The sequence below is a fragment of the Periophthalmus magnuspinnatus genome, chromosome 14 (assembly GCF_009829125.3).
Source record: "Periophthalmus magnuspinnatus isolate fPerMag1 chromosome 14, fPerMag1.2.pri, whole genome shotgun sequence".
Lineage (NCBI taxonomy): Eukaryota > Metazoa > Chordata > Actinopteri > Gobiiformes > Gobiidae > Periophthalmus > Periophthalmus magnuspinnatus.
The window spans coordinates 15617923-15645069 of record NC_047139.1 but is presented as its reverse complement, the minus strand read 5'-3'; the positions used below and the strand labels follow the sequence as shown (position 1 = coordinate 15645069).

Below are 27147 nucleotides of genomic sequence, written 5' to 3'. Positions count from 1 at the left end.
GCAGGGCAGTTTTCCACAGTGGCCTCATTGTAAACTGTTCTGTAAAAACAGGATCATCACGCAAGTGTGCCGTGGGGTGCAGTGTGCCATGGGTGCGGCTTTGTGCAGACCTTAGCTGAGGTGAGTTCAGAGATCTGCTGCTCCAGGCTGCTCTTCAGGCTCTGCACACGCTCTAGTGTCTCGGTCTTCTCTGTCACAATGCTCTGCAACTGCACACAACACACACCATGTCAACATCCTATAGTACACTTCAACATCCTATAGTACACTTAGATCTGAAGCTTTAGCCATCACAATGGGCTGGAGACATCATGAGGAAAATTGTATAATCATACATTTTGAGCACATAATATTTACTGACAACTACAGAATTAAAAGTTACAAATTTAAATGATTTGTGTTTTGCAAAGTATGACTGAACATTTGAGCTTTTTTTGATCCCCACTGAATATGATGTTTTTTGTGTGTCTGTCCTGTTCCCTTTAGATGACAGATGCTCATAATACTTTACCCAGTATTCCTAATAAGTACAAGAGCATTATATTGGCATACCTGTTCCTTCTCAGCCTTGACCCGCTCTAATTCTGTCTTGATGCTAGAGAATGACGCTGTGACAGAAAGAGAGGATCATTACATTAGACCAGCACTAAAACAGTAACATTCACATGCATTCATTTAGTGTGTGCTAGATATAGTCAGAACACTGGAAATCTAATAGTCCTGTCTAATGGGAAAACAGAGCCTGAGTGAAAGTCTTACGCCTGTAGTTATGTGTCACATGGCATTGTTCTTGTTTTGAGGAGAACTGCAATAAACACTGGATATATAATTCTTAGGATATATCATGTTTTTCCTTCAGCAGAAAAACAGGTGGCCTGAGGGTGTTGTGCTGAAAAATTAGAAACTAAATATTAAAAGGGAGGGCATGTAGCCTCTCCGACTCTTGTTAGTTTGAAAAATGTATAATAATCACAACAGATCTTGGGTTGCCAGTGCCTTAACCTGCAGATAGCGCAACCATTCTTAACCATAGTCATGGCACTACCTAGAGGACAACAAAATATATTTAATAACATGCAATTAATATGTGAATAGGCTCCAGATCACTTGTACAGAAATGCTTGGACCCCACAGTCAAAAATGTTAAAGGCCCCAGCATTTAGAAGACATTCCTCATTCTCAGTATATGGACAGGCCTTGCCTCATGTAAAAGCTCAGAACCTCCAGAATTCACTCACTGAGCTGCAGAGGCTGCACTAGCACTGATTAATGATGGTACTGTGGTTTTAGTGTCAAGTCTAAGGGTCAGAGAGGCCCTTTCAACTTTATTTAGTTGATTTTAGTTGCAGAATTTGGCAACCCAAAGTGAGGAGCTTGCTCTGCTTTCTGACTTGACAGTCAGCTTGAGAAGTAAAATACTGAAAGACAAAATACACAAAGTTTTTAAACAAGTTTTTTTTAAATTTCTCACTGTATTATATCAATGTAGTAAGGGATGCTTGAATTTGTAGCATGAATTACTGAAGCTGTCATAAGCTAAAAAGGCCCAAACTGAAGTCCAAAAAAAAGATGTCCCCTTCTGTAGCACATCACATAAACACCAGTGTGTGAGTCTGAACTTGTCAAGCCACTCCGTGGTAATCAATCTCACATTTACATTAATACATGCTGTTATTTAGGCCAAGCTCTATCCATTCACTGTGAATGACCCCAATCAAGACCAATTGTAGTTTTGTATAAATAAAAGTTGAAGAGCATTATCAGAGTGGGTTAGCCTACCAAACATATTAGTCTGACACAAACTGTGGAGCGTACCTTGTAAGAAGTCTGAATGAAAAAGAATAATGAGAAAAATCAAAAGATGAGACAGAAAGACAGAAGGTACATGTGTATTAGGTGTGGTGCATTTACTGCATGTCACAAGGTACTACAGACTTATATACTTCAGTAAAATGAGTAAACAGTTTACCTGGCATGTCCAAACTGATCTCTCTCTATTTTTTACACCAAGGGATATCAGTCAGGTCACCACTCCCACTCAGATGTTTATTGCAGTGATGCTGTGTCACTGGTGAATCTCCCAGAGTTCAGATATGCATGATTGACAGTTGGATTAGCCAATTAGGGACACACATGGTCCATCCATATCAAAACAAACATGGCTGCTTACGAGGTTCATTTTATTTCTTGTCTGTTGTATTCCATCAGTGCTTGAGTCGTATTTTTACAGAATTAAGTATTAAGTATTGTCATTCAAGGTGACAATGGTATTTACACTCCCCACCACTGTAGCTCATTTTATAGTACATATGACAGGTTAGATAATTTTGGTTAAGTTTAGAATTTGACTTCCATAATTTCTTCCAAAACCTATTTAATTCATGCAATAGTTTTTTATATGCCAAATAAAAATGACAACACCTTAATTTTGTTTGATCAATGTGTTCCTTGCTCTTAAATTGTCTCATGACATATGTGTATTCATGACATATATACTGATAAACTAGTACAAGAACCACATTTTGGAAAATGTTTGTAGAGATCTAAAGTACAGGGTTAGCCGTTTTTATGCAGAAAAAAGTTACATGATAGCTACATGACTACATGATAACTTGCCTGATTCTTTCAAGGAGGCGTGACCCTACTTTGGATCCCCGAATGCAATTTTTATTTGCATCTAAACTGACCACTCTACCAATGACGTTTATGTCAAGAGCGGGATTCAAACTATCAACCTTCAAATTAGTGGACAAATGCGCCAACAGCTGAGCTAATGTCAAAAAAAGAAAAATTCTATAGTGTGTGGTGGGCTTAAGACAGGAGATTTTCTTGTTTGTGGAGCTCTAACTATAAATTCACAGGATTTGAGAACTTGTTCAATGCAATATACAGTTTAAACCCTTTTGTTGTGTCTTGTATATTGGCAGAGTGGTCCTCACCCATCTCCTCCTTGTAGCCTTCAATCTCCAGCTGCAGAGTGTCCTCCAGGTTGTCCTTGAGGCACTGCTCAGCCTGGATCTGCTCCTTCAGGAAGAGGATTTCGGCCTTCAGCTTCTCCTCCAAGTGGTCTGCTGAGGCGCGGAGGGTCACCAGGTCGCCACGGAGACGCACCACCAGGCTCTGCAGCTCCTGGACAAATTCACACAAACATATAGGGACCAGGTCAGAAACATCATCAGAACAGAACCATACTTTGCAATGACATCAGGCTGAGGGTGTTCTACATATATCTCTATTGGCAGAATGTTCAGCAGGTACCATGGTGACACAATCCACACAAAAAGAAAAAAAAAACACTAAATGGACTTAAACAACACATTTTCAAGAGCCTGTGATCAATACGAGCATTCATGGTCATGTTTAGATGTTTGATTTTCAAGAAAAAAAATTGTTGGGTAATGCAAGCTAGCTTGTGACTGTAATTTTATGTGTGAGAGACCATTGAAGTGTAATATAATCTGGAAAGTGAACCCAGGAAGGTGTTGTATTGTTTTCAATGGCCTCTGCTCATTGGCGAGACAATTTTCTCTTCTGCATGACATCCTCAATACAGGCTAGTGCCTCCCACCCATGTGACATCAGAAACAAGCAACGCGTGACCAATCAGAGCGATCACTGCTAGAGTGGAGCTAGCATGGGCTCATAGCGGGGCCAGGCTAAATCTTACAAAGCTAAAAGGTTTTAGGCACTTTGAAAAGTTAACATTTTAAAATGTTCATGTTGTAAACATAGAAAATAATCCCTTCAAAATCAGCCTTTTCTTTTCATGCCCTGTTCATCTAAAGGGAACAGGACAGACAGGCAGTTTGAATTCCCAAAAAATGCATTGCGCGCTATGAGAGACTTTTCTGAGCCCAAGCTCCGAGCAGCTGCAGTACCGATGCAGCGGCTACTAGTCAAACTCACACAAGGACAGAGGAGGAGTGTCTTATCCAGTTCTTTTTACAGATCCATGTGAGAGCCACAAATCATCTCATCTGTTGTAGTTCCAACTAAGTCATCTCTTTCTGGTCAGAGAAACAGAACTTCTAACAGAGTATTACTTTCAGTTTGTATCACATCTCCAGGGAACGCTGATGACATCAACTGAAAAGTATCAACAGGAGCCAAATGTTTTATATGGTGTTTTGTCACTGGTGTAATGGGTATGATTGTACACATGGTGGCGCTGTTGGCTGAGTTATATATGGGCCAGGGGAAATGGGTAGAGAGCAGGTGTTGACCCCAGAAGGGCAAAATATTTTTACCACTTTAGTGGAGTTTTATTTGACACTGTTTACATGCACGAAAAACTAAAGCAAGTGTTGTCTCACACTCTGAGTGCCCCGCATTAACGGGTCTGGAGTTTTAGTAATTATATGTCAGTGTACTAGTAGATTGCCAATTAGAACTGCTGTATTTTCTTGTTATGATAAAATGTATGCCAGTGACACATGCCAGAGGTCCTTGTACCCCTGGTTGGGAAACACCGCATGAAACAACCAAATTAAAACAATCTTTGCCCCAAAACCTGCCAAACCCTCTCTTGCCCCACTTTATAGCAGGTCAAAGAACTGAATAGGTGTAAACGGGGGTCTATAACAATATATTTTCAGACATGCAGGAGCTGCATTCACAAGTTATTTGCTCAACGCAGAACAAATAAGCATATTGAAGTTTAATTTTTACTTTAATGTAACAGAGCAAAACAAAACAAGTGTTTGGTAGAGAGTCTAGTTTGTCACGGCTGTTGATCTAAAATGAGCGAGGACATGTCCACACACATGTCTAATATTTTCCTGGCTGATTCTTGCCTTGTGCAGTTGAACGCCTCTCTGTCTGCACCTAATCCAAATTGGAGTACACTGTTACATACAGGGGGCATCCAAGTACATACCGGCTTCTCTAGATGTGTTATTGGGATCTTTGAGATTTGATGTTCCCGGGAATACATGCATTTGAAAAATCGATTTTCCTGGCGTGCATGTAGACATAGTGACTGTTGTCATGTTTGGTGGATACAAAGCCCACGGATCGTTGTATTTTACACTGCTATGGAATAAACGGATGATATTTGCAACTTTAATCCCTTCACAATATGAGCCTGAGAAGTGCTGGCATGACTGTCCTGGACTATTGGTGGTGACTGTGTTTCTGTATACAGGTGGTCTTATAGAGAGTAGAGAATGTCAAACTGGCAGTCAGTGGTTTGAGCATGAAAACACTTTGTGTGAATCACAGAGTGGGAGGGCGCGAGTGGGACGAGGTGAAGGGAGCCAAACTGAAGCTCAACTTACAAATAGATCCCGGTGAAAATGGTACAACAATATCAAATATAGGGCATATAAGAGCAGTTGCACCAATGGGTGTATTTCTGTAGAAAAGTAGACACAAAATATGACCTATTATAAGTTAAATTTAGTGTGAATAATTTAACTGGCCTAATCCAGTATAAAAAGGAACTGGAAAGGTACTGACACAGGTACTGAAAAAGTACTGATACCTGCTGCATGTAACAGTACAATCCAATGTACATTAGGCACAGACTGGGAGAGGCATTCAACTGCACAAGTATACAGCCAGGAACATATTAGACCTGCGCTTGAACGCGGACTTGCTTTAGGTCAGCAGCAATAATAAGCTACAGTCCCTGCACAGCACAATAGCGAGTTTTGTTTTGGTCCACTACGTTAAAGTGAAATTAAAAACTACCGGAGCTTCAATTGCTAGTATTCATGGTGGATTCAAAAATGTGACACCATACTGGCTGATGGGGGGCCAGAATTCCCTATTAATGATGGACCGTGGTCCACTCTGAGGGCACTGCAGTTACATTATATTTTGCCTTTCACAGATGTTAAACCTGATCGTTTCTATTAGTGAATAGACTCATTAACCTTGTGTATTACAAAAATCTGCAATTTACCAATATTCATTTTAGATGCCCAGCATCTGTGTATTATTGGCTAGTAAATAGTTATGATCTCACATGAAACCCAGCAATCTGTTTATTTCTGTATTTATAGGTGTGTTTATATGCATTTATATTAGCATTTATAGCTGCAAAGTTTGTGCTAATGCTAAATTACTAAACATATCTGAACTTCTTGTAGCCCCCTCTTCCCACCTATTTGGTAATTTGATCTGCTGTAGACTGGGACAAGAGTGGTCTGAAAGCTTTTGGGGAAAAAACTATTTGAATGTTGTTGTTTAGCACACTCGGAGTTCTCTGTGCAAGTAAACGCAGTAATGACCGTTGTGGTGACAGGGCACTTACACTGATGGAGGTGGGCATGCTGAAGTCCTCTTGTTGCTGCAGCTCTGTGTGCAGTCGGTGTTTGCCCTGCAGGTTTTCATTGTCTCTGTGCAGACGGCTCATCTCCTCTACCAACTGCTCCCGGGATTGCACCAGCACACTCTGAAAAATAATAGATTTGCCAGCTTTGTGGTGACATTACAGTGGCTTAAATAGATTTTCTGGAAACTGATGCTAACCTTAAAAGAGATGTACCTGAGCCTGTACCCATTTTTTCCCCTGGATGTGAGCAAAAAGTGTCTTCCCCCAGTATCGATATATTATACAAGCAGCTCTTTAGGTCAAAATAAGTCTGCTGTGTACTGTCTGCATCTAATTATAAAGCGGTCTATTTTTTTTACTCATTGCAGTAAATAATTAGGAATGCATAAGGCAAGTGAGGGATAATTTTAGATCACTCCATTAAAATAAAGTAGTTCAGTTTTTCCAATTTTTAAGACTGTAAAAATCAGGTACAGCATTTTACTTCCTTACTATAATTACTACTTGCCTAACCTTAACCCAAGTAAAGCCATAACTTAAAACCATGTTTGTTGTCCCCATGAAGTGACTGTATAGAGATTTCAGTCCCCACAATGTGATGAAGACCTGCCCACACACACACCACCAGACTGGAACACAGCACATGAGCGGAGGCTCATCCTTCAACAGTGACTCACATTGCTACAGTTAGCAAATAAAAGTTTGTACATTTGTCTGGAGCAATGCAATTATTATTTCATATAGAAAAATATATTACTTAAAGTGCATATGACAGTGAATAGTTCACTCAAATTTAGTTATCACTGTATGTAACGTGCTACTAAAATTCATACCTATCATTTTTCTATTTTTTCTATTATTTTTTCTATTTTCTATTGTTATTTATTTTTTTGATAGGTTTACTTGCTGGTTGGACTGATGTGTGTGATGTGTGTGATATGTAGAGGTAAATCCACAACTGTTACCGATCAAACATAATGTCAGCAAGGGGCAAAAACATAAATGAATATTAGACTATAACAAGAATAAATGACTGCACCTTTATTTTGTTAAATTAAAGTTTTAACTGTCAACTGTATTTTTACACTTTTCTTCTACACTTTTTTTCCACAAATTGCCACTCAACTGATGTAAAAATATGATGAAGTATTACACAGGTACTATCCCACCAAACCAAATCATGATTAGACAAACATGAAAACCTGTCACATGCACTTCATGTATAATAAGGCTGGCTGGAGACTGACCATCTGCTCCTGTGTGCTTCGCTTAGCCTCGTTGAAGGCCTGCTGTAGTGTGCCCAGCAGAGACTCGGACTCCTGCACTCTTTGCGTCAGCGCCGCCACCTACAACGAACAACAAACAGCACAACAGTCAGGAGGAGGTCACGCAGACCAAGGGTCAGGAAGAGAGTGTCGCATGACTCTGATGGAGTCCAGATGTCCTGCCTCTGCTGTGTGAGGATCATGTGAGGTGAGGAGAAGTCAGCTGACTACTTACAGAGCGGAGACACTGCTCCAGCTCAAATGGTGGATACATTCACAACTTTAAATAATTACTGCTTATTATTGCGAATTCTCAGTGGACTTTGCTATCAATTTAGCAAAACTTTGAAATAATACTTTTATTTTAAAATGTTCTAAAAGGATACAGAATCTACAGAACACCAGTGATAGTTGCAAAACTAGATTCTACAGTTCAGATTAATTCACTTAAATTAAATTAGGCCCGAGCCAACTGGCCGGGGCTATTGAAATTGCTCAGTTTCTTATTATTATCATGTGATTCATTCTCATGGAGTGATTTTTACATAAATTTGAAGGATGATCAGGAACGGCAAAAATCCTGTTGTGTGAATTGGACAAAGCCGAGACGAGCCTAAAGCAACAAACAGGAAGTCAGCCATACTGGACTGAAATTTTGAAACTGAAATTAGTCCCAGGTTTTTTACTCAAATAAGTAAAAACTTGGTCCACACCATAATGAGACATGGAACATTAATAATCATCACAGGGTTTTGGATACTCTTAAAGGTTTTTATTTAGCATTTGGGGGAAAAAAAACATGCTTTTGAGTAAGCTTTGAGTTTTGGGAGTAAATGAAAAGTAAATTAATGCCTTTTCACTTCTAAGAATGCTATTTACTAGTACTTGTGCTTTGTTTTTTTGCACAAGATCTTAATAATAAGCTTTTACCAGTCTCACACTGCATGCTTTTTTAGTTGATTAATCGATGCACAGGACTTCAGTCGACCAAGAATTTGTTTAGTCAGATACAACACTAATTCATATTTAAATATTGTATTGTTTTAGATTCTCTAGCATCAGCACATTAAAATGAGGTCAGGAGGATGAATTAGTGAGGGTTGAATTGTAAAATGCCACAGGAGCACAGTGGGACAGAGCTTCTCTCCCCAGGTCAGTGCTGATTGTCATAAAAACATATGGCATGGAGTCCTTTGAACAAAGCAGCAGATGGGTCTTGCTGTTCACTGTAGTAAATATTCCACAGTGATTCTGCTGCTGAATCAGCTGTGATGGTCCAGGGAGCAGCACCGCCAGGACCATGACACAAGATTACCTACACTGCGTCACCATGGCAACACTGCCTCAGGGACACGTTCTGATCTGCGCTCACAGTATAGTCCAAAAAGGAGATGTTATGTACTGGTCTGGCTTTGTAAAAGAGAGGGTATTATACAAAATTGTCTTTTTGTAACTTTCTACTATGTTATAACATTGTTCCCTTGTCAAAAACATACTTGAAGAGGTTTTAGATGTCATCCATGCATGTTTGAGTATTTTAGCGATCTCTCCTGGACACTATTCAAACCCTCCTTATGGTTAGCAGTGCAATTCTGTCCAATGCTCAGCCCACGTCATTCTTGCTCCCACATGGCCATTTTTCATAAATTTACAAACGCATGATACAAAATGCACTACAACTTGACAAACCTGATGCAATGTTCAGTAGTTTCAAACTGGTGACATGGTGATCTATGGGGTATTAACTGCTAAGACTAACATTATAGTCCCTTGCGCTGCAAGAATAACTGCAACTAAATTGCAATTTGAATCGACACAATTTGTAAATTGTCAAGGCTGCAGTTTTTTTTAAGTACTATAATTTTCTCCACAAACAACACAATCTCCTGTTTTATTCTACATAAAAACTGCTAACCCTGTAATTAAGATCTCTACAAACATGTGCTGAAATGTGATTCAGATTTCAGTATTTTTGTCTCCTGGAAGAGTGTGAACTTTAGTATTAGTATTGGTATTACTATTAGTAAAACATAAATCACAATACTTGCCATAAAAACTACAGTTAGAATTATTTTCCAAATCATTCAGCCCTAATTGGTATAACTTCAAACAATGTACATGTATAAAGATGTGTCATCTTTCATCACCCAGGATTCTCTCTGTACAAAGCTGCAGTAATTTTATTATCCAAGTTCCCCCACATCACGTCAGAGGACAGCTGGAATTGTACACACCTAACAGCAAGGCCAAATTTATGCAGAAGACAATACAGCTCTGAATGGAGCAGAGCACCCACACCCAGCCATTGACACAAGTGTAAAACTATGTGAGCAGAACAGGCTTCACATGACCTCATCGTGGCTCGGGTTCAAAAAGGAGGTGAAAATAATGTGTACTGTTTTCATATTTTGAGAAAGCACAATTATTATGGTGTAAAGTCTGATAGGGATGAATTACTGATGAGGCATTAAAGAACACATTATTACAATACATCATTATTTTTTTGACTTGTTAACCATGTTATATTGTTGCGCTCTCATCAAAAACATACCTAGAATTGTATTTTGTTTCATTCACATTTGTTTCATTAATTCATTCACACAAAGTAGTCTTCTCTGAGCCTCAAAAAAGCTCGGCTTGCTTTTGTTCAGTTTAGTTGCATCATAGATAAAACTCTGGACTTCTCCTGCACAGTATTGAAACCAGGGCCCTCCACATAATTTTATGTGGCCCTCAACATGGTAAATTAAAATGTATGATGGTTTTAAAATGTCATTTTATTAAGAGATATGTCATTACACAGCCATATTTTTACATCTATGCAAATGAATATGCAATATTTGAAACATGAATAAGTAATAAATACAGAAACAGTTAATTAACAAGTTAAAAAAGTAATTACATCTATTTTACATCTGGCCCTTTGAGGGCAGCCATTTTGCTCGGTGAAAATGTGTTTGACACCCCTGCACTAATGACACTACTGCACATCGCATCAGGTTTGTGAAGTTGTAGTGTATGGTTTTGTATCCTGATCTTATGTGTTTATGAAAAACTGCCATGCGAAGCAGGGGTGACAAGGCTTGAGGGCTGAGCCTTGTAGAAGCTCATACAGCTAACCATAAGGAGGTTTCGAATAGAGCTGAGAGAAATTGCAAGATACCTCAAACATGCATGGATGAAGTCTAAAACCTCTTCAGGCATGCTTTTTGATGAGGGAACAATGTTATGACATGCTGGAAATTCCAAAAGTCAAATTTTCATAAAACCCCCCCTTTCAAAAAAACATTAGCCTCATCGGAAACATCATCACACTGTGGAAATAAAAACTACAAATACAGATACTGATATAGTGTCGTCCAGAAAAATAAGGGTTGGGTGAATCAATTCATGTAGACCAGAGGTGTCAAACACATTTTCACCAAGGGCCCCCTCAGCAAAATGGCTGCTATCAAAGGGCCAGTTGTAAAATAAATCTAACTCATTTTTCAACATGTTAATTAACTGTTTCTGTATTTATTACTTATTCTAGTTACAAATATTGCATATGCATTTGGCTAGATGTAAAAATATGGCTGTGTAACTGTGTATCTCCTGATAAATTGAGATTTTAAGACCATCATACCTTTTAATTTACCCTGTCGAGGGCCACATAAAATGATGTGGAGGGCCGCATTTGGCCCGCGGGCCTTGACTTTGACACATGTGATGTATCCCGTCTACAGAAAGCTGTTGGCTCCAAAGGTCTCATAATGTCTGTTCTATATTTACTTGAAGAATAAATAACACGTCACATATTTGGATAAGCTGTGTCAAAAAATATCAGCTTTGAGTCTATGTAATGGTATTAAAATAGAATGATGACGGCACAATGCTACTCTACAAAGTTTAACTTTGTGTACAAGCGCAGGAGGGACAGTTATTTACACCAAAGTTCAAGCCAAAGTTCCACCCAAAAATGGTGTCATGATGCACATTTGAGAAGACGATATGGCGACTTAGAATACTGTAGGTGACACCCTCCCCTTTAGCAGCCTCTAGTTAAAATGCTGCATTGTAAAATACGATGACTGATGCCAGTTCTTAGTGTGCATGTTTTTATCTTTAAAACATGCTGCGTTAGCCCAGATCAGGAAGCGCTCACTTGTCCAACAACAATTTGTGTAGCACAATACACAGCAAAATCCCTGATAGTGATGGAATAAAACAAATCTAACATGCAGGTTATTGATTAAAATGTTAATAATAAATGTGAGGAAATTATATTCACTCTGGTGCTACACCTGTACATAAACAATTGTTAAAGAATATTTAAGCAAAAACAAGTCCACTGATGAGATGGGTTACAATGAGGTTGAGTCCAAGCAAAAATGGTCTTGCTGCAAACCTTAGCTGTGGTCTCCTCATTGCCCAGTTTGATGGACTCCTCTAGGCTCTGTTTCTCTGTCATGGTCCTCTCCAGCTGGTCGTTGGCCTGCCGGAGCATCTGCTGCAGTTTCTTCACCTGGGAGGGAGTCAGAGTAGTGTTTAGGATGGTCATGTGAAGTGAGACATGTTACAGTATGAGATCTGCTTTATGAAATCAAACATTCTGAAGTAAAAAAAGAAAGCCAAAAAGAGCCAAAATTCAGATTGAATATAAATGAAAATTGTTATTCAAAAATTGTCATGATCATTATTTTTAGCTCTTATTATACTGTGACCTAAATAACCTAAATAATCAGCATTTTTGATTAATCTAATAAACTTGACATTCCTGTTTCAGACAGAGACACTCACCTGGTCGCGCGTGTCCGCCTCCTGTCCCTGAATGGCCTGGAGCTGCTTCTCATAGTTAGAACACAGCTCACACCTGCGGCCAAGCTTACGGCCAGCGTTCTTCAACTGGGAAAGAGACAGACACTATTTTAGATGCATTCTTTAGGTCTATGCCTAAGTATTTCAGTAGTTTGTTCATAAGGGCCATTAACACATTTCACAGGTGGGAGAAACTGAAATAGCTAAATGAAAGGTATAATGACAGCAAGTTTTTAATATATTGCCCCCATGTCTGCATAGGGTCTTATTTTGTGTAAAAGCTGCTCACCCTGTACTATAGATAACTGTGTAATCCCTCAGTCATCCAGGTCTGATCTATCGCAAAAGAAAAATAAAATCTCTCAACTCGGCAAAAAGTTGTGGGAGTGAAGACGTTTCGCTGCTCATCCAAGCCACTTCTTCAGTTCTGGTCAGATTACTTAAGAGAACAATAGGCCTAGCCAGGATGCTAACAGGTGTGAAATCACTCATTAGTGGTTTGAATGACTATGTTGAGTAGAACTCAGGCACAGAGCACACTTAGGGTAGCACAATAGACCTAGCCTACAAAGAGAAACCTGTAGACCATAAGTTTTGAGTTTCAGTGTAGTTAGCTTCAGGTAAATACAAGGCTGTGTCCACCAGTAATCTGACCAGAACTGAAGAAGGGGTTTGGATGAGCAGCGAAACATCTTCACTCCTACAACCTTTTGTCCAGTTGAGAGATTTTATTTGTCCAGTACTATAACTCTACAAACATGTTCTGAAATGTCCCTGTGTGTCAGATGTCCTCTGTGTCTCCATATGGTCTTATTCTGTCTAAAATTTGTTAACCTTGTACTTTATATCTTTGCAAACATGTTGTGAAATGCATGGGATTCTTGGATTAGTTTATTAACTTTTTCAGACGTTAATATTTTGGGGAAAGTTTATAATATGCAATATGAACTTAATTAGGATTTTAAAACATATTTTTTAATTGTCATAACACTAATAATTTAAAAATGCATATTTTGCCAAAGTTGTTCACCCCTGCCTTAGGTTGGCAGGGGTGCCACAGCCACGTGTTAGCTTCTGTTGCTATGAACAGCGCTAAAATGTTACATATTTGACTGTTTTATTTTATGGTGCAAGTTGAGATAAGGCAAGTAGGTGATACATTTTTAAAACGTAACTTCTGCTAACATTTTCCTCACCTTAACATAATCATGTTCTTATCCTTAACCAAACCCTAACCTTAACTATAACTATAGCTGGTTGTGTTGTTCGGTGTCATACCTCTTGCTGCAGTAGGTTCCACTCGCTGTCACTGACCAGCCTGTAGCCTGCAGGGAGCAAGTAGGCCGTGTCAGGGGCCTGGGAGATACTGGAGAGCAGGGAGGCCGTCTCCTCCTGCTCCGGCGTCATAGCTTTGATGGCCTTCTCCTGGTCTTTGGTCAGGAGAAAATGACTGGCGGTCAGTTTGATGGAGTTCAGAGAGGACGCATCACCAAAACTACTGTCCGCCACGCCGTCCGCCCCCACCAGAGGGCCAAAGTCCGACTCATCTAGGTGGCTGGCGGACTTGGCTTTGTGGTTGTGCCCACCCAGGCCTTGCTGAGGTGAGGTGGAGGAGCCCAGGCTATCTGTGGACTGCACCCTCCTCAGGCTGTCCTTGTACGGGTCCACTGGCGTCCCCGCTCCCACGTCTGTGTCCAGAGAGTGCATGGAGCCGTGTGCACTGTGGTTAGCCTGAGACTGCAACACAGATTTATTTAAAATGGTTCAAACTGGGAGTGGGAGTGTGCTTACCGTTTGAAATGGAACCATTCAAAAGAACCAACTCGTTCAAAAACATCACATCACTAGTCTGTAGCTTCTGTATTAGTTAACTAATTTAATAATAATTACCTTAAATATTACCAGAGAAAATGCTATGAAAATGAAACAGATTATATTTTAGTCTTTTTTCTTAATTAGCAGATTTTACTATACAGTAGGGATGTCAATATTAAGTGTTTTTCAATTACCGCAAACAATTTTGGCCACGGTAGGTTAATCATAAGGGTTTTAGAAGCTACGGAATGGAGGGCAACTCTAACTCAACACTCGAAACTCAAACATTTGATATTGTGACCTCCCTACTACAATGCATGATGTAAGATCAGGTAAAGGCCCTTTTACTTATAAGGCACAGGATAATGGTGATTATAGTTAAAACAATTTTAACTTAGCAAACAGACAGAGTGGAGCATCTCACAAAGGACTGCCACATGACGCACCTCCTCCACGCTCAAAAACAGCTCCTCCGTGGGCTCCGTCATGTCTGCTGTGTCCTCCTCGTGCAGCTCCTTTACCAGACTCAGCCTCTGCTTCTCATCCTCCTCCTGAACACAAACAAGTGCTTTTTTATGCACTATTTCTATTCATTTTCTAACACATTGCCCTTTAAAACTGAATACTTGAAAATCTGACACTAATCGATACTAAAACTAGTATTGAAACTAGATACTCATTTGTACAAGATTCAATACTAAAAGTCACATTCACAGGACAGAAATGAACCTTTCCTGAATAGCTTTAGAATGATCCTGAGCTGTATCGGAACAATAATAGACTGTGTAAAGAAGTGAACTAAGGGAGTGTGGCATCACCAATAGTGTTCGGCTCTAGCCAAATGAAGCTCATCAAAGCTAGCAGTTATAGGGGCAAATTTGGAGCCAAGTCCGACTGCAAATATCATAGCAACCACAGAGCCTTTCCGGAGCAAAAGTAATGCTCCTTCCTGCCTGCACCTCCAGTTTAGCAGAGTAATGCACTTAGTAATGCTGTTAATCAAACCTGTTGCTAACGCTAGCAGGAGCAACCTTTGGTAAAGAAGGCATCTAATTTGTCTGTTATTAATGTTCATATCGTGATTTATGCACAAAATAGCAACATAAAAAACCCTTAAGTACTATGATTTAATGGTCAGATTCACTGGTAATTTTCCCCATTTTTCCAAAAATGTTTATGCCGAGAGTGGGATTCGAGCTGTAGACCTTTCAGTGGATGAACAATACCAACTGAGCTACTACAAATACCTGGTCCTTCTGCTTCATCTCCTCCACCTGGCGCAGCTGCTCTGAGGACAGCACGCTCTCGATCCTCTGCATGTCCCTCATGAGGAGCCTCTGGGACTCTAGGAACTGGTCGTTGGCCCTCTGCCACGTATGTTTGAGCTGGTTGTGCTGCTGCCGCTCCAGCTCTAGCTTATGACACACTGAGCCCACACAAAAAAACAGGGTTAACATGAGAGCACTGGCCAGGGCTCTATCATAAGTGCCTGTGAGGAGGAGACCTTCATGTAGGCCTGTCCTAATAAAAACTAAATCGACTTGTCACTCAATATTTGCTAGATGAACAATATTTTTTCAGGCTCCATATTTACTGCGTGTACCTTTTCTTCACATTAGTGTGAAGCTTTTCCTCAATATGATGTAGTATTAGGCGTGTATGATGACATTTGAGTTGAGCTTTAGATGGTCCAATACAGGACATCAGGGTTGCCCAAACTTTTTTCTCCGAGGGCCATATCTCAAAAAATATTCGACACGGAGGACCACAGACCAGTGGTCAACACAGTGAATAATTCAGATGGGTGCATTTAACAACAGTTTTGACTTCTTACTTTAAAAAAGACTTGAAATATTAATATTATAACAATGCAATGTGATGTGATGTTATTTAGGTTATATTGGTAGGATTACTCAAATTTGCCATAAAATGTACTGATTATGATCAATTGGGCCACATTTGGCCCCCGGGCCATAGCTTGGACACCCTTCACTTACATGATACATTATAGATACTAGAAGTACTTGAGTGTTTCATTGTACTATTTATATATTACTGATTACATTAGGTTTAAAGTGTGTAAGACAGGTTTTGATGACTTTTGACTTAATTTGGTGAGATAATAACTGTTGTAAATTTAAATTCACACACACAAAAATAATTCTGATACTTTAAGCATCGTTTCAACAAAATAAAGGTCTTTTCTTGTACTTTTTATTTGTCAAATAAAAATGGAGGTGTATTTTATAGGAGTTTTGGCCCAGTGTACAGCATGGTTGCTAGGTAACAGTTATGGAATTCCCCATTGTGGTGGTTTGATATTTACAACTAGTAAGATATGAAATCAAAAAAATTGTCAAACTGGGAAAAAAAGGTTTTTTTTTGAAAAATCTTAAATATAATGATGTTTTAAAAGTAATGATGTTTTAGTAAAATGAGTAGTCTAACCTGGCATATTCACTTTAATATGATGCACTTTTACTGTGATTATCCTGCTTTAAGGTTATTGTGAAAGAGGCATAAATTGATTTCAGTATTATCATTTCTCATGATATTTTCAGAATTATATCATACTTCAAAATTTGGTATACCTTCATGAAGCTCTCTGCGCAGCTTCTCTGCGTCCTCCTGCAGCACAGACTTTTGAGTGTTGAGCACTGCCACATACATCTCCAAATCTGTGCGACACGACTTCTCTGCCTCCAGGACATGGTTCAGCTCCTTCACCTGACAATGCAACATTACATTTCCATGTCTTTAATTTGACACCATTATTTAAGTGTGTTGCATTAGAGCTACAAGGTGAAATTCAATCAAAATTGCAATTTGAATGGATTCATATAAGATTGTATGGTCTAGAACTGACCTTTGAGGCCTCCAGCTCCTTGACCCTCTCCTCAGATGAGGCCAGTTTGGCCTTCAGAGCAGCAATCTCCTGCTCCATGGGCATCACCACCGAGCGCAGTTTCTCTGCATCTTCCTGGGCCTATAACACATTTTTACATTACATCCATACATACTAGTACTAGTACTAGGACTACAACTACTGCTACTTTGGTAAGGCAAACAAAGGTTTGCCTTTTTTTTAGTCAGAGGAGGGCAGACTGGTCACTAAAACTGGAAGAAAGCTCAGATTTAGTTGATGTATGCATTAAGTGCTGCTATAGTACTTCAGGTTAGTACGGTTACTTCATAGGCATTTATTCTGTGCTGTAATACTTCATGAAGCATTCTGTCTTCACTCAAATTTGCAGTCATGAAAGAGTGTCCACCCCACAATCATGCATTCAATAACGGAGCTTCTGTGACTCCAGTCTGTGCAGCCTAAGAACTGGTACCTTCTTCATCTCATCCTCCAGGTTCTCCTCCTCCTGCCCCCCTATGAGGCGCCTCCTCAGGTCTCCCATCTCCCTCTCCATGGTCTCTCTGTATGTGTTCCACTGGATCCGCTCCTGCTCCAGACGCTGGTGGAACTGCACCTCGTATTCACGCACAGTGTCTGGAGGAACAACAGTCTGAATGAAGTACCGCTATTTCATGAAACCAGTGTAAATTTTATATTTTTATATATATATATATATATATATATATATATATATATATATATATATATATATATATATATATATATATATATATATATATATATATATCTTCCACAGTATAGCATAAAAAGAAAAAATCTATCCAAATTGACAAAGTTCAAAGTATGGTTTTAACTTCCCATTTCCATGGAGTCATGAAGATGACATGCCACCTCCAGAAACATACATACCCATTCCTACTAGTAACCCCAGCAAAGTGTTTTCAAACCAAAGACACACGCATATAATGGAACACTTTGGGGCTAACCGATTTCAAACTTTCAAAGGTCCTATATTACACAAAATGAATTCTTGTGAGCTGCAAGCCAAATTACAATGTTGTGACTGCCTCAAAAACATAACAATGTGTTTTGTTTCATTTATACTTGAGTAATCCTGGATTATTACCTTGTCTACATCCAAAGCTCAAAATGCTTGTGATGTCATGTAGTGGTACTTTTCAAGTTAAAAGCTACGTTTTTACCTTAAGTAGAGATTGGCAATTTCAGCGCTGAAATTATCCAAATGATTCTAGTGAAGGTGTATGAAGTTTCAAAATACAGTGGAGCAATTTCTGTATTACTACTTCATGACATCAAACTGTTTTGTGTGTAGGGTTTGCATGTTAAACATGTGTGAATGAAACAAAACACAACTCCAGGTATGTTTTTTGATGAGGAACATTATAACTTACACTACCAGTCAAAAGTTTGGGCACATTGTTTCATATATGTTTCTTCTTTGTTTCCGTGATTATTTACATTGTAGATTCTCACTGAAGACAACAAAACTATAAATGAACATGGGGAGTATAGTAAACAAAAAATGAACTGTTTTAGATTAAAAAATAAATAATAGCCACCTTTTGCTTTGATCACTGCTTTGCACTTTTGGCATTTCTTGACCCTGACATGGCACACCTGTGATGTGAAAACCATTTCAGGAAACTTAATCAAGCTCACTGAGAGAAAGCCAATGGGTTTGCAGCGCTGTCAACAAAGCAAAGGATGGATCCTTTGAAGCTTTGAATATAAAAGATTAAAAAATGTTTAGTTCAGTTAATTCAATTTTTTTCTTTGCTACATAATTTCATGTATCTTACTTCATACACTTCATACTTCAATGTCTTCCGCATGTATATAAGATGCAGAAAGTAGTAAACATAAAGAAAAGAAACAATGCATGAGAATTCCTCAGTCATCCATGCAGTAGCCATAGCATAAGAAAATTCAGTTCTGTCAGCTGGACTATTGAATGAGAAGTTTTGGCTGGTATGTTTCAAATCCAGAGTGCTGTGTACCCTTCATGATGGCTTGCAGAGATGCCACCTCCTCCTGCCACTGGCTGCGGACCTGGTCGATGGCCTCCTGTTTGGTATTCTCCGACACTGTTGCCACGGCTTTAATGGTCTCCATCTCGGCCCGTGCCTGCTCTAGCTGCGCCTGCACCGATGATAGCTCCATCTGAGAGGTCTCCAGAGCCAAGGTCTGCCTCTTCAGCTCCTCTGCACATGCACACACAGCACAGTCACATAGCAACTCAATACCTTTTGGTCAAAAGATTATTACAAGATAATTTTTATCTAATCATTATTATTAGTGACACTTCTTTTCTCGAGTGACATGTGTTGGAGTCCATTTACCGGTACAATCCAGATGATGATTCAAGGGCCTGTACCATAGACTGTACATATAAATGGACATAGCTAATCTGCTAGCTGGTGGGTTTCAAATAGGATATGATTATGGGCTGCGCTTCCAGCTCCATCAATTCTGGCTCCAAGTCACTTTACAGTCAAAAAAAGCTTGTCCCTCTCTCTGTAACTGCTGCTGTTAGGCTCATCATTGGGGCCTTAAAATGTTCATATTGACCCTTTCTACATGATCCTGGAATTTCTATTTCACTCTTGTGTCCGTCACTCAAGATATGAACATTAATAAGCGTCAGCTGCCTTCTTTCCCTGAAGTCGCTCCTGCTAGCATTAGCAACAGGTTTGATTGACAATGCTGCTAAACGCCCGCTCCCTGTTAAACCACCGGTGAAGGAGGGAAGGGGCGTTACCTTCCACAGCTTCACTCCAGATGGGCTCTTTGGTTGCTATGATACTCGTGGTCGGAATTCCAAATATGGAGCCTGGCTCCAAATTCGCCCCGTAACCGCTATCCGCGATGAGTTGCATTTGGCTGGAGCAAAACGCTATGAGTGATGTCACACTCACTTAGTCCACTTCTTTATACAGTCTATGGCCCGTACGCAAATTTTTCCCATGTATCTGAGCAGCATTTTTATTTCCCCAGTACAGATACACTGCCTGGCCAAAAAAAAGTCACCACCTGGATTTAACTGAGCAAATAGGTTGGGGTTGCTCAAGTTGGTCAGGTTTAGGTTCAGCAACAGTCTGTGCTCAAAGAATGAGGTCAGCTGACACCTGAATATACTGAATGACCAGGTTATTCCATTGATGGATTTTTTCTTCCCTGATGGCACGGGCATATTCCAAGATGACAATGCCAGGATTCATCGGGCTCAAATTGTGAAAGAGTGGTTCAGGGAGCATGAGACATCATTTTCACACATGGATTGTCCACCACAGAGTCCAGACCTTAACCCCATTGAGAATTTTGGGATGTGCTGGAGAAGGCTTTGTGCAGCGGTCAGACTCTACCATCATCAATGCAAGATCTTGATCTTGCATTGATGATCTGAAAAATGAATGCAACACTAGATGGAAATAAATCTTTGGACATTGCAGAAGCTTATTGAAACAATGTCACAGTGAATATGTGCTGTAATTAAAGCTAAAGCCAACAAAATATTACAGTGTGTGACCTTTTTTTAGTGATGACTTTTTTTTGGCCAGGCAGTATATATTGTATAAGCAGCTCGTGAGGTCAAAATAATTCCACTGTGTGCTGCCTGCATCTTATTAGAAAGCATTTTCTTGTCCAATAATCAGGAAGCACATGTTAGCATGCCAGTTGATGTTAGCATTACCACCATGACAAAACAATGTACTCAATTTTTCCCCATGTAAGTACAAAATGTGCCCACCCCAGTATAGTCTGCATCTAATTAGAAAGCATTTTATTGTCTGATAATCAGTAAGTGTGCAATTTGTGTGCAGAGGCTTGTTCTAGAGTCTTGTGTGGCCTACCTTCTTTGGAGAGGTACAGCTCCTTGAACTTGGCCCTCTTCTGGTTGAACTCTGCCTCCAGCTGCTGTTTGAGGCGGAGCAGCTCAGCCCTGTCCTGCTCCGGCAACTCTGCACAAGTGAAGGGAAAATGTCAGTCAACACAATATACTGCAATGAAATGTTTTTTGTTTTTTTTAATCATCATTGAGGAATCATCTCTAATAGGTTGGGCTCACATGACATAGCTTAAGGATGGCCCTGATCTCAATCCTATTGAAAATGTATGGGCAGACCTGAAAAGGCATTTGCGAGTGAGACTGCCTACAAACTTGCTAGTTTTGTTAAGTCTGACAGTTTAAAGATAATGGTATTAAATACTAAGGAAATGTATGTAAACATCTGACTCTGAGAAAGTAATGACATTTTTTCTTTAAAAATCAGTTCAATCCTTTCATTGTTCTGGCATTTAGAAAATAGAAATCATTTTGGTAATCATAATTGACCTAAATCATGAAAGGTTTAGTCTGATTTCATGTCAAACAGTGAGAAAAAGGCATATGTGTCTTTTCATATAGTGTATGTAACCTTCTAGTTTAAACTGTATATAATATATCATCACATTCTAAAATGTGAATGCAACCAATTGGGAATGAGCCAAATGTGGATGTTATACTTATTTCTTATCAATTGCCAAAACACTTAGATGTATTTATTTAGAGCACCATGTTACCTTTTATTGTTTTGAAAATGCTATATTTGCAGAAAACAACACATTTGCGAGTCCCTTTGCTTCCCGTCTCTCCCCCTTTTAGCGCGCTCACAACACAATCAGCGGCATCCCACTAATGAAACTACTGCACATCGCATCAGGTTTGTGTAGTGTATCTTTTTGTATCCTGCTTTTGGACATTTATGAAAAACTGCCATGCATCAACATAACTAACATAAGTTAATTTTGAATAATACTTCCTCTTGGGGAAAAAAAAATCCTCTTTAATATTGCAACATAATTTGGCACTATGACATTCCTACAGTCAGTTTGGGGTCTGGGCCAATGTTCATCACATGCTCAAAGTCAATTATTTGTAGTCTTTTCACAGTCAATCCTAAGAACATTTACATTTATTTACCAGTGGTAATTACTGAACTTTGCACTGAGACATACACACTATAAATGTTTACATGAGTAAATTGCTACAAAAAAGTTTGCCTGTTTCATGTTTAGGTTGCAAGGCATTGATACATCAGCTACCTGCTTCTGGTACCTGCATGAATGCCCACCCCGCTCTACAGTTCAACTGTTTGAACATTTCTGCTTTCCAAAATATACACTGCATTGAGTATGTAAACTACAGGCCAGCGTGTAGAGGAAAACAGTAAGTATATGAAAGTTGAAAAAAATATTTTATTTGTTATAGATTCTAAAATAAAAAAAAAATTTTTAAAACAATAAATCCAAATTTTCAATTCATGCTGATAAACATCTTTGTTCTCTTTTCCAGACGCCTGGATGCTTTAACAGATGTTGATGCTAGCTGGTGGTGGAGGAGATGAGGATGGACTCAACGATGGCAGTGTAGAACTGCACCATCATCTAAGCGGTCAGCGTGGCTTTCCACAGCTGCCGCAAGAAGTACATCCTTTATTGGGCCTTCTTGATGACAGAGCTGATGGTGGGCTCCCACTTAAGGTCCTGGGGGATGGAGGTGCCGAGGAAGCAGAAAGAGTCCAGCGTGGTGGGGAAAAAAAACAAGAGGCAAACAGTTAGGATGAAGTTGAACGTCACCTGGAAATTACTAGTGAACAAAAAAAAAAAAAAAAATAACAGTTTTAGTCACACAATTAATCCAGTATCTTCATCATTATACAGTCCACTAACTTGGTATCAATATGCACATATTATATATTAGCACTTTGATTATGTGGTATTTGATAAAGTGAGTAAAATCCTTACTGTTAAGTGATTTTGCATTGTGTAAACACATCTTTTCCTCTCAATAATGGCCCAGCATCTAGTTGGCTCTGGCTTGTGTGACTGATGTGATGTGTCCTAAAATGCATGCCAAAGTTACGATTCAGTAGCATTTGTAGACGGAGTATCTTATGAGCATAATAGCACCAGCGTTATGTTCATAATGTAACAGTAACAGTGTCAAATCTCTGTATAATAAAGACACTTGTAATGATCAATTCTTCTCTTTGACTTTTTACATCTTTGTTATCTGTGTCCCTCGACAATAACTATAATGAAGTACAATGGAGTATATGGTGGGGACACTGGACTCAAGTGCTACTTCTAATAAATGTATTCAGTTGCATAGTAATAGGTTGATGTGAATGTACTGTAAAACCATCATTACAAATATATCGTCATATGTCATGTCAAAGTGACCCTCACCATTATGATAATGTTTGTAATACAGCCTATAAGACATGTAACAGATTTCTTTATACAGTCTGGTTACACAGCTATTATGCGTGAGTGGCTTCGACATGAACTTGCATTAGGGTTAGGCTACTTACAGCTCCAGGCTCGTCTGCTCCATTTACTGTAGAAATATTCAGATTGCAGAATCAGCTTCCCAGTAAGTCCAAGTTTAAATAGCCAATATTCTGGAGGCGGTGTTTGGGATGTTGTTCCAAAGCAAATACATTTTGGTTTCATTTCTATTGCAGATTCCCAAAGTCCAACCACTCACTGCGTTTCATCTTTCAGAATAACAAATAAAGTAGTCATTTTCACAACCGAGCGCCCATTTTGTCCAAGAAGTCATGGTAAATACAAACGAGGTAGCAAGTAGTGTTGGAAAATAAGAAGTATGTTTGAGGCAAAGTCAAGCAAAAAGAATGGGGCTGGTAGAGCTTGAGCTGAGAGCACACACTGGGGGCGTGTCTGTCAGAGGAGCAGAGGCACCACTGTCTGGAGGGGCACCATGCAACATCTCCGAGATGGCAGTCAGATGTTGGCTCTCCGAAAGTCCCTCCCCATTACATTTTCTGATCTACGTTATATGTTATGTTGTTTCCTCGTCACAAACATACCTAGAATTGTGTTTTGTTTCATTCACACATGTTTAACACACAAACCCTATATTAGGCTGAGTTCTACTTTAAAACAGAAAACGCCCAGTTCCACGGTATGATGCCATGTACAGGAAGGACTCCACTGTGTTTATAAACTCAGAAAACCTTCACTAGAATCATTTGGATGATTTGAGCCCTGGAATTGCCCGTCTCTACTGAACTAAATGTAAAAGGTAGCAGTTAACTTGAACATTACTACTGCATGAAATCACAAGATGGAAAAGAGCATTTGGAGCTTTAGAGATGTAGACTAATAACAAAAGATCACTCAGACATATGTGAATGAAACAAAACACAACTCCAAATATGTTTTTGAGGAGGTAACAACATTATAACATGGCTTAACGCTCACAAGAGTCAATTTAGTGTAACACAGGACCTTTAAGAATAATTAATTAACTATTTTATTTTCAAGTCAAGTGTACAGATGTTGACATGTTTTCCGGAGCTTATGTTTCTAGACAAAGACAAAGTGCACTTTTGTCCAGACAGATGAGTGGAAACCTTTACTTTGGACTATCATGTGACCACAGTACAGAGCTACCACACACCCAGCTACTATTACAACTCAGAGCATTTGAAACAATACATACATAGAACATCTGGTTGTTAATTCTTATACAGAATAGATAAAAAATGGTTTTATAAAAGTATTTATGCACATTTGTGGTCCTATATAAGTGCCTTGTTCGTATTTTATCAAACCTACCTGAAGTCATGACTATCAGGTTACTGAGTAAGCATTGGAGCTATGAAACAAGGCTGCAGTTCAAATTTCACTATTGATTTCTTGCAGGAGCATTTAGGCTGGTAGCATTGGATGCAAGCAGCCTCCTGGTTCTTTGAGGCTAAGCACCACAGTTCACTGGTCTCAGGCAGAGACATACGGACAAAATGAGCTCCATATGATCCAGGTTAAACACTGACAGGACTAGCAGGCTAACAGTTAGCATATCACAAAGTCAGACCCATGCAATACACCATACGCAGAGGTGGGCAGAGTAGCCAAAAAGTGTACTCAAGTAAGAGCAATATTACTTTGAAAAAATACTCATAAGTACAAAGTATGGTCCAAGAAATTACTAAATTAAGTGTAAAAAAGTAAGAGTTGGTGATCTCATTTATAATTTGAACTGAAAAAAGGAAGGACAAAATAATTAATTCATACATAAAATCTGGCAATAAGGATGACATAAAAATGAGACAAACCAAATCATGAAGGAGCGGTGCAAGAAACAAATTATTTCATCTTGTCAACGTAAAGCTTTTGTCACTTGTCAACTTGCTCAAGCAGTAATACCGTTACTTCAATAAAAATATTACCTACAAGTAGGAGTAAAAGTATGCGGCTAGAAAAGTACTCTGAAAAGTACAATTTCTTTAAATGTTACTCAAGTAAACGTAACTACAGTACCACCCACCTCTGGTCATTCCATACAGCAGTTAGGATTAAGGATTAAACTAGGATTTCCAACAGAACTAGAGACTAGGACTATGATCAGCTCAAAGCAAATTTAAACCAGGACTGTTAGTGAAACCAGGACTTTTTAATAAGATCTTGCACTGGACTACACAAGGACTAGACCAGATCCACTCTGCACCAGGACTACCTCAGGTCTAAACTAAAACTTAACTAGGAGGACTAAACCAGGACTACATCAGGTTTAAAGCAGGGCTGAACCAGGAACCAGACTCTCAAATCTCAGATAGGCAAAAGTACATATACAATGCAGGTCAAAACCACAACTAAATTCTAACCTTTGCAGGGTTAAAGATGGATTAAACCAGGACTAAGCTACAACTAAGCCAGGAGGACTACATTATGTTCAAAGCAGGACTGAACAAGGAACCAAACTCAAATCTCAAAGTAGACTGAATGATAATAACGGCCAAAACACAACAAAGTCCTAATCTTTTCAGCATTGACGATGGATTACACAGGACTAAACTAAATAAAATGTAATGCTGGAGTAAACCAGGAGGACTACATCAGGACTACATCAGGACTACATCAGGACTACATCAGGACTACATCAGGTTCAAACCAGGACTGAACCAGGAGCCAGATTTAAGACAGGTCTCAAATAGGACAAAATAAAAGATAATGCAGGCCAAAACTAACCTTTGCAGGGTTCACGATGGATTAAACCAGGACTAAGCTAGGTTTAAACGAGAACTAAGACAGGAGGACTAAATCAGGACTCCATGTTCAAAGCAGGACTGAATCAGGGACCAGACTGAAGCAGGTCTCAAATAAGATAAAGTAGAATAAAGGATAATACAGGCCAAAACCACAAACAAATCCTAACCTTTGCAGGGCTTACGATGGATTAAACCAAGACTAAACTACACAACATTTAATGCAGGACTAAACCAGGTCTAAACCAGGATTAAATCATGTCCAAACTACGACTTATTCAGATCTAAACTAGGTCTAAAGCAGATGGATAACATGATGGAGATTAGGTTTTCGCATATTTAGTGTATACGGCCGTGGCACGTTTGGCTCTGCCCAAAGCTAACCCAGAGGCTATGGAGAGAGACGATGCACTACACGCTAGCTACGATACCGAACATGCAATGAAACAAACAGATTTTGCAAACAGATCGGGATGCAAACGAGCTAACGCTAGCAGGTGGCAAGTTGTTAAATGCCTAACGCGAGGATCTGACAGCCAGTGACACGTCGCCTTGAAGATGCTAATGCTAATGCTGTCATGGATGCAGAGGCCGCTGGATAAAGTGCCCCGGTTTGAGGAGGTCAGCCCGGGTAGAGGCGTTATTTACCGCCATGGTGGGTCGACAGGGTAGATCCCGAAGCCTCCTCAGCCATGGTGTCCTCCGGGGGCCAGGCTGTCACCGCTGGGGCTAGGTAACGTGAGCTAGGAGTGTCCAAACAAACAGGCTAACATCACAGCTACGGGAAAGCTAGCGCGGCAGGACTACATGCGCTTCCGGTCAGGCTTTCATAATAAGGAAGAAAAAATAAAAATAAAAAAATCATGTAATACTTTTGTAACACAAACATAATACATTTTCACATGGTTGTGTGGGCAGCGCAGGTTGTGTACACTTTATTTACGGTAGAAAATGAATATTCTAATGCTACTACATTTTGTCATTGCCTGTAGAGGGCGCCCTTTGGAGAGCATCTTAAAGTGCATATGACAGGTTGGACTACTCATTTTACTA

The 27147-nt window shown here is 39.5% G+C and overlaps 1 protein-coding gene across 1 annotated transcript; it reads right to left on the bottom strand.

Moving 5' to 3' along the window:
• Nucleotides 1-56: 56 nt before the first annotated feature.
• rabep1 (rabaptin, RAB GTPase binding effector protein 1) lies at nucleotides 57-26901 on the bottom strand. The gene is made up of 16 exons (XM_033977755.2): nucleotides 26743-26901; nucleotides 20893-21000; nucleotides 19039-19242; nucleotides 17493-17653; nucleotides 17021-17140; nucleotides 16746-16881; nucleotides 15402-15580; nucleotides 14601-14705; nucleotides 13618-14076; nucleotides 12322-12426; nucleotides 11930-12046; nucleotides 7525-7623; nucleotides 6257-6397; nucleotides 2940-3129; nucleotides 553-608; nucleotides 57-209 (listed from the first exon to the last, which is right to left on the bottom strand). The coding sequence occupies exons 1-16, from the start codon at nucleotides 26786-26788 to the stop codon at nucleotides 57-59; spliced, it is 2379 nt and encodes a 792-aa protein (XP_033833646.1). The 5' UTR covers nucleotides 26789-26901.
• Between the last annotated feature and the right edge of the window lie 246 nt (nucleotides 26902-27147).